The sequence below is a fragment of the Monodon monoceros genome, unplaced genomic scaffold, assembly GCF_005190385.1.
Source record: "Monodon monoceros isolate NGI ecotype Baffin Bay Population unplaced genomic scaffold, NGI_Narwhal_1 Super_Scaffold_9, whole genome shotgun sequence".
NCBI lineage: Eukaryota > Metazoa > Chordata > Mammalia > Artiodactyla > Monodontidae > Monodon > Monodon monoceros.
This window is the reverse complement of record NW_021703786.1, coordinates 14,346,398-14,359,133: the sequence shown is the minus strand read 5'-3', so window position 1 is coordinate 14,359,133 and position 12,736 is coordinate 14,346,398. Positions and strand designations below refer to the sequence as shown.

At 48.3% G+C, this 12,736-nt stretch overlaps 1 protein-coding gene across 1 annotated transcript in view; it reads right to left on the bottom strand.

Annotated features, from left to right (window-relative positions):
* TTLL6 (tubulin tyrosine ligase like 6) overlaps nucleotides 1-12,028 on the bottom strand; it is a 41,224-nt gene extending 29,196 nt beyond the window's left edge. Inside the window, 6 exon segments of the mRNA XM_029212231.1 lie at nucleotides 381-537; nucleotides 2,037-2,167; nucleotides 2,305-2,423; nucleotides 3,420-3,460; nucleotides 4,334-4,555; nucleotides 11,928-12,028. Coding sequence (XP_029068064.1) covers nucleotides 381-537; nucleotides 2,037-2,167; nucleotides 2,305-2,423; nucleotides 3,420-3,460; nucleotides 4,334-4,555; nucleotides 11,928-12,028 — 771 coding nt within the window.
* Nucleotides 12,029-12,736: the final 708 nt, after the last annotated feature.

Sequence of the window (12,736 nt, the reverse complement as noted above, 5' to 3'; positions counted from 1 at the left end):
TTCTAGAAGGCTCCCTCCCTGTAAAGGGCTATACCTCCAGTCATGGACAGCTGGTTACCATGCTCTCTCCAGGGCTACTTCCCTCTCCCAAAGGAGGTGGGGCCTCCACAGACCCAAGCGGCTCTCCCAGCTGCCGTCTGTTAGAGGCAAGGGGCCAGCCTGGCAGCGCTAGACCAATCGACAAGAGTGCAAGGGCAAGGGCGCTCTGGCCCAGGCACATGTCACGTCTCTGGTCAGAAGGCTTGGTCCGACCAAGTCCAAGGCAGGACTTGGCTTCACCCCCACCCCACCATCCCTTCCCTCTTTTCACAACCAGTCCAGTGGAGCTTCAGCCTGAGGTTGCCGTGGATGATAAATAAATAATCACGATGAGGAAGTACCTTTGAGATATAGAGTTGACAGATCATATTCTCCCCTGGTTTGATTTCTTTCACTGTCCGGGTGATGAATATACCTCTGCCCTGGCAGCCCGAATCCGGCTTACAGATGTACACCTTATTTTTTCTTGACCTGCTGTAGTTCTGCAAATCTCCCCAGCTACCAGAGCAGGAAGAGAATGAGATACACCTTTAGCGGGGGGATCAGTGAAAATGAAGGCTAGCTCTTTATTTAAAAAAAAAGAAAAAAGTGACAAAAGCCCTGGAGTTGACAGACAGACGCCCAGAGATCTGGTTATAGGAGAGGCAGTCGAGCACACACAGCGGAGAGAAGATGGGCTCTGGAGGGAATTCAGACCTGGATTTTAGCCCCAGCAACAGCACTCACCAGCGGTGCAGCCCTTTACCAGGACTTGACCTCTCTAAGCCTCAATTCCATCATCTACACAATGAAGACAATGACAGCTATCTCACACATGACATGATGCGGGCACAGTGCTGGTCCACGCCACACACCCCACAAAGGTAACTAACTGTGACCCAAGCACTTCGGCTCTCTGAGTTTGCAGACAAGACGTGTGAAGTTCTGAATCTGACTCAGGCCCTGACAGATGATGTGACCTTGGATCCATCAGTCTCTTCCCCTGCTCTGGGCTTCAGCCTTTCCTCCGTAACACCTCCACTCCAGCTAGAGTGTGACAGGGCAAATGCTATCTTTGAACGTAGTTTGAAGAAAGTATATTCAGAAGAAAGAAACCAACTTCAAGGATTATAAATCTCAGGCTTGCTATACTTCTTATTTTCCATTTTAACTCAAAGGAGCATTGTCACCACTGGAGAAGTCACATGACTGCAATGTCCCTCAGTGGCCATGAAATCTGGAGGCTCCTGTCAACCCGATGGCAAACACATTTTCTCTGAAGTTGCTGCTAAGCTCTGCAAATTGTTCCAGACAAGTTAGGAAAGGCTGGGAACTCTGGGGCGCTTGGTTTGGGAAAGCACTGGGGGGAGACGGGAGAGTGGGATTCCTGGGGGGCCTTTGTGAGTAAGTATAATTCTGATGGCAATGCTTCTTTACTCCCCCACCTTGTCCCAAACACCAGACTGTACCCAGGTCATGCTCATGTCATCTCACATTCCTCCTGCTTCTCGTGATGTGGTCCAGAGTATTTTAGGTCCCAGGAATGGATGTCCATTTTCCAGATGGATATAGTGAGACCAGAGATGGGAAAAGGCTGACTGCCATCCACGGCACTGCCATGGGTCAGAGGTCAGGTGTCCCTCCCTGCTCCTAACCTGGGTGCTAACCGTTACCTCACTCCCTCCAGAAATGCTCGAGGGCCTTAAAAATTCCAAAAGTGCACAGTGAAAAGGCTGGAACAAGTTCAAAATCAACAGCTTTCAAGGTCAGAACAAATTCTCATCCCAACTGCAGGCACAGGCTCCAAGGCACCCAGCCCCTAAATGTCATCTAATTGTATAGGCAGAGCCTTGTGTTTTCTCAACCTTGGACACACCCTTTATTCCTTCTCTTCCTGAAGAGGAGAGAGAGATGGGAGACCCTATGGGAAGGGAAAGTAGCAACCAGGGACTCGGGGGCAAGTGGAAAACGTAAATTGGCGGTGGGGAGTGGAGAAAGGGGCGCAGGTGGGCACTCACTCAGCAGGAAGACACCAGGTCCTAGGGAAAAAGTGGAAATCTCTTGGGAATATCTTTAACATGCGGCTCATATTCCTGGCCAGCAAGTCCTTGCGGCAGATTTCAGTCATCCCTGGGAAGTGATTGATTTTCTGCAAAGGAAGCCGGAAGTCGTGAACAAGGGGGCCCATGGGAGTACCCATGAGCTCCTCCTGGGGACAGTCATAAGACTGGGGCTCCACGGGGTAGATGCCACGCTTACACAGAGGACCGGCTCTGACCCAGATACCTGGTAACTTTTGATTTCCATCACCCGCCCCAGCGACACCGAGTAGTCAGTCCAGTAGAGAGTCCAGTCGTCGTTTTCCCCTCCCTCTCGAAGGCCATACTGTTGGGCAGCCCTACGCACTGCCGTGGCAGGTGGAGAAAGAAAGGCCCGTCAGCCGGGAAGTGGGGGAGGAGCACGTGGTGGGGAGGTTATGTTTCTAGGTGCTCCCAGACCGTACACTGAAGCCAGACAACTGGGCTCCTTGGGACTGGAAGCCATCTTGCCCCATCTGGACACACCGTTGCCGAGAAAGGAACACAGAGAGTGGAAAGCTCCTGGGGAACACAGCCTGTGCCCAGTGACTTCCACAGAAGGTTTTCTGGGGTGAATGTTTCACCCACCCTTGCCAGGAAGTAGGCCTCTGGCTTTCCTCCAAGCACTAGCACTGAATGTTCAGGGGATATAAACGAATCCTTAACGTCGGCCACAGCCAAGCTTAATTAGCAAGGTAAATTGACAGAAAAAACTATGCAGTGTATTTCAAAACCATATATTTGCTATCACGTCCTTCTTCTCCAGTCCCTATTAATCTTAATAACTGGGAGCTGACTCCAACACAAACTCAAATGCCTTCAAGAGCCTGGAAAAAAAGAAGTGCCTGCAGTGACCAGGAGAGTCAGGACCAAATTAAGCACCCAAATTTGAAATGAAAATAGTGGACTTCCCTGGTGGTGCAGTGGTTAAGAATCTGCCTGCCAATGCAGGGGACACGGGTTCAAGCCCTGGTCCGGGAAGATCCCACATGCCGCGGGGCAACTAAGCCCATGTGGCACAACTACTGAGCCTGCGCTCTAGAAGCCATGAGTGTAGAGCCCGTGCTCCACAACAAGAGAAGTCACCACAGTGAGAAGCCCGCGCACCACAACAAAGAGTAGCCCCCACTCGTGGCAACTAGAGAAAGCCTGGGCAGCAATAAAGACCCGACGCAGTCAGAAAATAAAAATAAAATAAATAATTTTTTTTAAAAAATCACCCTTCAAAAAAAATAGAAAGAAGAATATATGAGTGAGCCTTCCCAACTCTTTGGGGGAATCCAGTGGGTCCCCATGGTGGGTGCCTTGAATGCAGGTGCTCACCACTCTCATATCGGCAGCTGGATAGATTGATCACCAATCATCTGGAAAAGAGAAAGGGGAAAGCACCAAGACAGAGACAGACACACATGCCAGAACAAGGGACTGCACGTAGAAACATGGTGTCCCACGTGGAGCTGCCTGATACCTAAGTGGTCACACTAAGCCCGGTCTGACCATCCCTGTTACTGAGGACACAAATCCCCAGGGTTGCAGAGTGACAGAAAACATGGGTTCAGAGTACTGTAACTCTGCCCACGAGCTAGAAATTCTGTATTGTGATTATAGCTGATTTTGCTCGAAGCTTCATATTAACATCATCGCCTCCTCAATCCTTTTACTCCAGTGGCCCATCGGGAACAGGAAGTGAATATCTTTTTGACCAAAATACTTCATAGTCTCCCTCCTCTTGCCCCCCCATTAAGGGAAGCTGTGAGTTAGAAAGCAGACAAGCTTTCAGACATCAATCAGTCTGAGGAGGAATTCACTCCCCCTCCAGAATGGAGCAAAAGGTATGGCAAAATATTAAATAAGAACTAGAATGTGGAAGCTGCGGTCAGATCCTAAGAAGTCGGCGTGATTCTGTTACATTTAAAGTGTACTAAATCCCCAAGACAATAAGTACTTTCTTAAAACAAGGAAATCCATCGTCTCTCCCCACACAATTTTTTAAAGGGATTCTAAACACAAATAGAATGAAGATTAGGACAGGCATGGTTTTATATTACACACCATTATTTGATTCTATAAAACAGATGATCAAAAGTGGGTTCTTTTTATATGAACCAAAAGTGGTGTGATTTTTACTCCGCACAGTTTCTCCTTTACCCACTCCTTAGCAGCCGAGGCCCGTCCCCCTCCAGGTCCCTCCTGCTCTTACCAACATGGATCCCCATTCCTCATCTTTCAGTCCTAACCTCTTTTTCTTCCTCTTCTTCTTGCCTTGCTGCTGGGCATGCTGAAGCCCATTTTGAGCCCCAGTGTTCTCTCTCACAAAAGCCAGGGTGACGATTTCTTTTGAATCTTCTATGGAACTGTCCTCTCTCTCTTCTGAGTCTGTCCCTTCCTCTCCTTCCAAAAGCAGGCACTGGAGCATCTCCCCTGCCTGGAGGAAGCTCTGGGGAAACACGGGTCCTCCCCTGGAGAGAGGGTAAACGGAGTGGCAGTTACTCGCATCCACCTGCAGGGGGACCCCCCTCCCTTGCTCTTGTGGGCGGTGGACCAGCGCTCAGAGACCAGACAACAGGTTGCCGTTTATAAAATGCCACGCCACCTCCACAGTTGGTGCAGGCTCCAGCAAGGAGCTGATTCCACCTTTTGCCATGACTATGACCTTGGGGACTCATTCAGCCAACACTGGCCTTGGTTTTTCCCTCCTGGGGTTTTCAGAAGCAAGCTGAGATGCTATGCATGGCACCATGCCATAAACAATCTTATTATTAAAATGAGTGAGTGTCTGGAGACAGCTTCAGAACCAAGCCCTAAGCCTCCCTAGCTGAGGAAGTTAGTCCCCGTGGGTGCAGATGAGATGAGGTGCTTTGAGGAGGTCTGTTAACTATTTGGGCTCTGCACCAAACCTCCCTCCCACAATCTGCTGGCCTCAGAGTGAACACAACTGGCGCTCATGAGTGCAGGACTGGCTCGTAGCTGGTTGAACAAGATTCAAGCCCGGGGCCAGATGCAGCCCTTCGGAGACCTCAACCACAAAAGAGGCTACAGTGTCTCCCTCACTATCCAATTCAAAATAAAAGCAAGACCAAATTGTAAAATACCTACAAGGAAGTCCAGCAAAGTTCCCATTCCACCCCCACCCCCGCCGCCCCCATGATGACTTCTGTGATGTTTGCTTGAAATTTCAAATATCAAATTTGTTGACATGGTTTTTAATGCCCCTGCTTCACTAATCCTTAGGAATGTGCTTAGTCTGCCTTTGGGTACCCAGAACTGCCCAGGCCCAATAAACCGATTCATATCCTCTTCACATCTGAGGCTTCTATGACCATAAAGCCAAATTTCTGGTGCTTTCCCCTCCTCTCCTCACCTCTCCAAAGCCTGCCAACCTCCTCACTATTTCAGGCCCTCTCTCTTCTTGCTACTTACCCTGTTCTTTCCTCACAAACTCTTTGGCTTTGAAAAAAGATATTAATAATATCTTTATTATAATTTATTCTAATGTACTATTATCATTGAAATACTATAACATTAAAGGAAGCTCAGAAAAGAGCAGTGTGGGAAATCACCCGTAGCTAACATAGCAACTTTGGCCCTACTGTGTATTCTTTTTTATTCTAAATTTCTAAGCATAATTATTCTTATATGATTGTGACCATAATAGATAAACAATTCTGTATCTGCTTTTTGCCCACTTACAATCATAACATAACCATCCTTTTGGTTGTGGCAAAGTTTACATAGTTCTAATTTTTAATGGTTGTGTAATAATATCCCATTGAAGGAACGTGTCTGAATTTAACCAACCATTGCCCTATTACTGGCAGTGTAAGTTGCTTTCAATCTTGCTATTATATAAATAGCTCTAAAATGCACACTTTCATGTTCAGAAGAGCTTGTATTTCTTCAGGATTATATTCTTAAGATATTTATCCAGAACTAGAATTACTAAGTTAATGAATATGAAAATTATGTAACCTCTGATATTTTATTTATTTATTTATATCACCATGTTATTTCCCAGAGGGATTCCAACAATTTCGACTACCACCAGCAACGTGCAATTATAGCAGGCTCACCAGAGTCACACAATCTCTTGGGAATCATCTCCCCTCTGTACCCAGCCGTGCTAATTCTAGACAACTTTTATACCTTACGGCCAGGTTTTTTTTTTAACATTAATACACCCTGCCACCTCTCTCCGCTTCTTTCTCAAACCAGAATGGGGAAGGGGGCTCTAACTCAGAGGCTACCTATGAATAATTTCATAATAAACCCTTACATGGGCATCATTCTTTAGGCTTTCCAAAGAATTGTCACATATACGATCTCACTGAATGCTCGTAGCCACTTCTCAGAGGGAGAGCAGAGTTTTTTAATGGCCAGGGATTGCCACTTGTTTCTCTCTCTTGCTGAAGGGGGCTGTCCCTTAACACCCAAGGCCTCTGTGGTGACACGGAACAGGGGGAGAAAGGGTTGTGCTCGGCACAATTAACGATGAAACCTGGGTCTTGTGAGTCAGCTTTCCTTAGTGAACGGGCACATTCCTGGCAAAAGCTCAAGAGGACTACAGTACATGAGATCTTGACCTTGGGCTGCTCCCTTCAATCCAGGTAAAGGGCCAGCTCCCCTCCTGTGGCCTCCACAACAGCTCCTGTTTACCAAGCCCTCCAGGAGCACTGGCTCCGTTTACCTAAATGTTAATGTTAACTTGAGGAGAGAAAACTGACCCTGAATTTGGCCTCTGGAGTTGTGAGTTGTCTTTGCCCTTTTTCGAATCCTTGCCCAAGTGGTATAAACAAGCCGTGGCCGCTTATATTTGTCTGCCTCAAAGAGAAGAACAAAAAAACAGTCGAATTCTGTTTACTTTCGCACAAGAGGGCCTCAGGCACGTAAGCAAGGAAGAGATGGAGCCCATGTATTGATACTTCTGCAGGAGCTGGTTCATCACGGCAGCCTTGCCCACCTTCCCCTGTAAACTAGGCTACCTATGACACGAGAGCCTCTTGGAAGGCACCCGAGACAGGTGCAAGACGGCAGACAACAGTCAGTGCCACGTGTAACTATATTTGCTTTCTCTTTGGGGGCTTTCTCTTCTCCCAGCTCTCTCCTTCCTGTTTCATCCCCAAGGCTAAATCCTTCTGGCTTCTCTCCAACCCTTGAAAGAGAACGGCTCACTCAAAAGTTGCCTACCGGGCTTCCCTGGTGGCACAGGGGTTGGGAGTCTGCCTGCCGATGCAGGGGACACGGGTTCGTGCCCCGGTCCAGGAGGATCCCACGTGCCGCGGAGCGGCTGGGCCCGTGAGCCATGGCCGCTGGGCCCGCGCGTCCGGAGCCTGTGCTCCGCAACGGGAGAGGCCACAGCAGTGAGAGGCCCGCGTACCGTCAAAAAAGAAAAAGTTGCCTACCAGGGCTTGCGTCCTGAATCTAGCCTACAGAAATGTTTACTGGGCCACGGTGGTGGTGGTAGTTGTTATAGCTGTAAACTAGAAGTAGCTGCCAATAACTAGGAAATGTAGATTTCTCATAAAAACAGCTGCCAATAACTAGGAAATGTAGATTTCTCATAAAACAGCTGCCAATAACTAGGAAACGTAGATTTCTCATAAAAACAGCTGCCAATAACTAGGAAATGTAGATTTCTCATAAAAATCTAGATTTCCATTCCTCTTTGGAAAAGCAGGTCCCCATTGCCTCACGCCAGCAATCAACTAGGGCCGAGCAATGGCTCCCTCTTTAGCCATTTTCCAGCCTGTCCCAGTCCCCGTCTTTCCCTATTGTCTCCGTGATTCAGGAGCCAAGTGACAGCTGTCCCTGTGCTATTATCTTCCATATAGTAGCATTAAGAGAGAGGGAACATTTTCATATGCCTCAGATCACTTCTCTCTCATTTAGGCTACACGCCTGACCCCAGACATCTGAATTTACCCATCCTCCACCTGTGCATCTCTACTTCTCTTTCCCAGTCTCAACAACTGCTCCCTGCTAACCTGGGGGTTCCTCTCCTGCCTTAAAATTTGTTCAAAAGCAGTCTTGCAGCCTTGGGGAATCAAAAGAGGTGGGGCCACAGATTCAAAGGACAAGGCTAAGGAGAATACAAAAGAGAGAAGGGGGCTGCTGCTGGCATCCTGAAATACTATATCTATTTCCCAGTTTAAGGGCCTCTGCAGTCAGGGATGTGGCTTTAAATCACTTGCTAAGAGGCAGCTGTAGTGACGTGGCTAAGAACTCAAGATTCTGGAGTCTATCTGCCTGGATTTAAATCCCTGCTCTGCCACTTCCTAGTTGTGTGACCTCAGGCAATTTACTTATCATAACAGCCCTCTGCCTTAGTTTCCCCATCTGTAAAATGGTCTGCCCCAGCCATGGGAATTAGATGAGGTAATTCATTTGAGTTAATACAATGTGCTTAGAACAGTGCCTGGCACATAGTAGGTGCTCACTAATTGCTACCTATCATTCTCAGCTGTGTGGCCCTGGACTGTGAACTCCCTGATGGAAGAGGCTATGTCTAAATTCTCAGCTCCTACCACAGTGTCTGGCGCATAGCAGAGGTTTCTATGCTTCTTGAATGAATGGACTGGAAGGATGAATAAATGCATGAACTAGTTTCACCTAACTAAGGTTCTTTTTCCCCATTTATATAATAGAAATGTTGCTGTGAGCATTAAAAAATAAAAATAAAAAACATTTTTTAAAGCATCGACCTTGCATCCTTTCATATAGCAGGCACTTAAAACACTTAGTTTCATTCACTTATAATAGTAAATACAATTTACAACCTACTTACCAAGTAACAGGTATTAACTATACTAAAGCACTTTATATACATACTGTCTCATCTCATCCTCATAATATCATATCACAGATACTCTCCTCCCTCTATTACAGATGAGAAGGCTGAAACATGGAGAGGTTAAGAGGCAGAGCTGGGATTAGAAGCCATGTCTGTCTGACCCCACCAGCTGTCTCTCCTCTATACTCCATGCACTGCCTTTTCCTCTCTGTTGATCACCTATAAATGATTGTGACCATAAAGAGAAGCAACTCACTTCTTAGCTCCCAGAAACAGTCTCGGTGACTTTAGTCCCTTAAGAATCAGCTGGTCCCACATTGTTTTCCTTAAAGCCAAGTGCCTCTAAATCCCCACTTCCAACAAGGGGCCTAGGTCTCCTCAGGTTTGACATAACCTGGGACCAACCCTATTGTTTCTACTTCGCATTTATTTTCACTCTGTTTCTTTCCCTTCTTTTCACCAGTATCCATGCTGTACCAGGGCTCTTATTTGGAGTGTAATTAGAACATTTTCTAGTGGAAGTCCTGAATATTACAACTGGGAGGGACCTTGGAGTGTGTCTAGTTCAATCTGTTTGCTTTTTAAAGGTTTTGAAATCCCCCCTCCCAGCTACTGGAGGGGACATGCACAAAGCCGGAGAGAAGTCTGCAGAGCCAGGATCAAAGCCCCAGCTTCCTGCCCTTCTACATAGCTTTCCATTATGCCAGGTAGGTGGGCAGGCAATGAGGACCAAGGGATTTGGGGAGTTCAAAAAAGAACACTATGTTGTACAAATATATGTAGCAAACATAGAAAATACCATCTTCGGTTTTTCTTGACGACACAAGACACATTCAATTCACCTTCCCAAGTAGGAGAGTTAAGACAGTGAAGAAACCCTGATGTTTCCTTCCATTTTGGTATGGGATTTGATCTTGGGATCTTCCAAGTCAGAGGCTGCCAACTAAAGCCGGGTTAGGCAGCATGAAAATGACCTTCATTGGCCACCAGGGGGAGGGGATGAGCACTGGGATGGCTCCATGCAAACGAACACTTTGCAGGTTACTTGGAGGGACTCGTTTCCACTTCTGAAGGACTACTCATGTTGACTACTCTTCTTGGCTCTAAGGGTATTGCAGAAGGGTGGGGAATGTTTAGTGCTTTCTTTTGCAATGCTGAATTAATATGGGTGTTCTGTAAATGGGAGGAAAAGAATCATTTGGTAGTTAAGTGTTTCAAGTTTTCGCCAAGTTTTTTCACCCTGACCTTCACAGCCTAGACTTTTCTTTCAGTCTGTAGGAATTCATACGGCACTGAAGAGTTTTTCCTACTGTGTCTGCCTGTGACTTTCCTTCTCTTCTCCCAAATAATAGGCTTTCCTGCACTCCCCTCCCCTTCTCATCTTTTGGTCCTCATTCCCCTCCTAGACGCATCCTCTGAAGGTTTTCAGTGGGTAGCCCTCGGAAAAGGTCGAAGTAGATAGGGGAAAAAAAAAAAAGGTGTGGAGGTAGGACCCCTGGATCTTGCTTTCAGCTTTGCCTCTTTGACATAGTATGTCATAAGAAGCCAGTACTTATCTCCTCCCTCATTCCCTGTCTTCTCCATCATTACAGAATCACCAGGAAGATAAAAGCTTCATATCCAGAAAAGTGCATTGAGCTTTGAAGCAGGCAGGATAAAATAAGATGCCTTCTATGGTCTTTGGCTTTTCATTCTAGCCACCCTTTGAATTTCAGCACAGGGCCTGAAGGGATCCTTAGCAAAACGTGGACTAACAAGGGAGGGGAGGGGACACTCAGGTACTCAAGGGCTTTGCCAGTAAGTGCTGAGAATGACTGACCACATTCCCTGGGAACAATAAGAATCTTGCTGACTCAGATGCCACCTTTTATTCGGCTAGAAACTGAGGAATTCTGCAAAACTGGAAGATGCAGTTTTCAGAGCAGGCTCATGCCCAGTCATTTTCTCCACAAAACGCAGTGCATAACTAACAAAGACAGATGGTTCTGGATCTAAATCCCATCTCTACCACTTACTACAAGGGCGATTGTGGATGAGTAACTGAGTTTCTTTGTACCTCAGTTCCCTCATAAGTAAAGTGAAGATAATAATATTCATCTCATGGGGATGCTTTAAAGATTAAATGAGTTAATATTTCTAAAGCTCTTAAAGCAGTGTTTGGCTCAAAATAAGGGCTATATTGTAAAATGAAAATATAATGGTGGCATTGGTGTATACAATAAATAACTTATTTAAGTGCCTGGCACATACCAGTGCTTAGTAAAACTGTTGGCTCCCTTCCTGCGTCATCCCCAAATGGAAGTTACATTTTTCCCTAGGGTTCATATCCCAAAGAACTTTTCTCAAGCCTAGAAGAGTTTTTCTTCAGGAGGGTGAGAAATAACATCTGGAAATGAAAGAAAAAGAGGCTGGAAAGGGGGTAGGTTATTTGCAGAGGGCTGTGTTGCCAAGAAAAACAGCAGTGTCTTTCTGTTAAGGATTCTCCAGGCAAAGGAAGAAAGGTTATCAAGAGAAGGATCCAAAGATGGGGAAGGGGGAGGTGGAGAGGGTTGTGCGATTCCCAGGGATCTCTTGTATCTAAGGGACTGCTCCCTGGGGGCACCGGGTTTGGGAAATCGAGGGAGGTCAGGAAGCGAGGGTGCACACAAAGGGCGACCCGGGTTCGGGAGAAAAGCTAGGACAGGAGGGGAGTAAGGAGCTGGGAAAAGAAGGGTCGGTGTGCGAGAAAGGTCCTGGCATGGGGGTCTTGAGGATGAGAAAAGGGTGTGAGAATATTTTAGCAGTGAACTCAGTATGGGGCGTGGAAGAGGGTGAGCGATACCTAGACCTGCTGAGAAGCGGTGGGCTATGGAGCCGAGAGGAAGCAGGTGCGGTGCGGGTGGCTTTTGCCACCTGGTAGAACGCCACCAGGGAGGGCAGAGGGGGTAGCCCTGGGGCACTGGGCACCGTGGGGGCCAACGGGGACATGTAGAACCTGGTTTTCAGTGGGGAGGCACTAGGAAGCCGCGGCCTGGGGACAGCACCGAGCTTTGGGGCGCTCTTACCCGCGATTTTTACTCTCCCGTCTCGGCCCCGCTCTGTCACCCGTACCGCTCGCAACCACACTTGTGGGTCCACTGCTCGAAGGATTGAGACACGCTCCCATTGGCTGCCAGACAACCCGTAACCCCAACCCGCGCCCCTCCTAACTTGGGGTCTGCCCGGCCCTCCTATTTGCATATAGGGCTTTCCAGGCCTTCGACTGGCCCCTGCGGTAGGCTGACATGCGCGCCCATCCCGCTCCCCAATTAACCGCTCGGAGAAGGAAGCGCCCGAGGTCGCCCCGGGAGACGCCAAGGACGCGGGGACGCCGGGCCGCGCTCCCAGCGCGCGAGGCGCGACTACCGCTCACCCTACGCAGGTCCCCGCCCTCCCCGGTCCGCCCCGCCCCCGCGTCCGCGTCGGTCCGGGCCCGCGCCGTCGGGGCGTCGTGCGCAGGCGCGGCTGGAACTTCCTGGCTAACGCAGATCAGCAAGTCTACCTCCGGAGCTCCGGCGGCGCGGGTGGCGCCGAGCTAGGGGCGCCTTGCCCTTCGGGCCTCTGCGGAGGATAAAAAGCCAAAACCGGGAGCAGGAGGCACCTTGCAGAGAGCACTGGATTGAGACCTAAGTCAAGATCTCAGGTTGCTTGTGTAACCTCAGGCAGCTGACGTGACCTGAGGCCTCGCTTCTTTAGCAGTAAAATGGGTATCACAAACCTGTGATGAACAGCTCAGGCTTATTGAATCATGACATCTCCTCAGAGTGTGGGGGGTCCTGGCCCTTGCACTGAACTGGCCAATAAGAGAGGGCCGCCCAGGGCTCAGGGGTCTTGG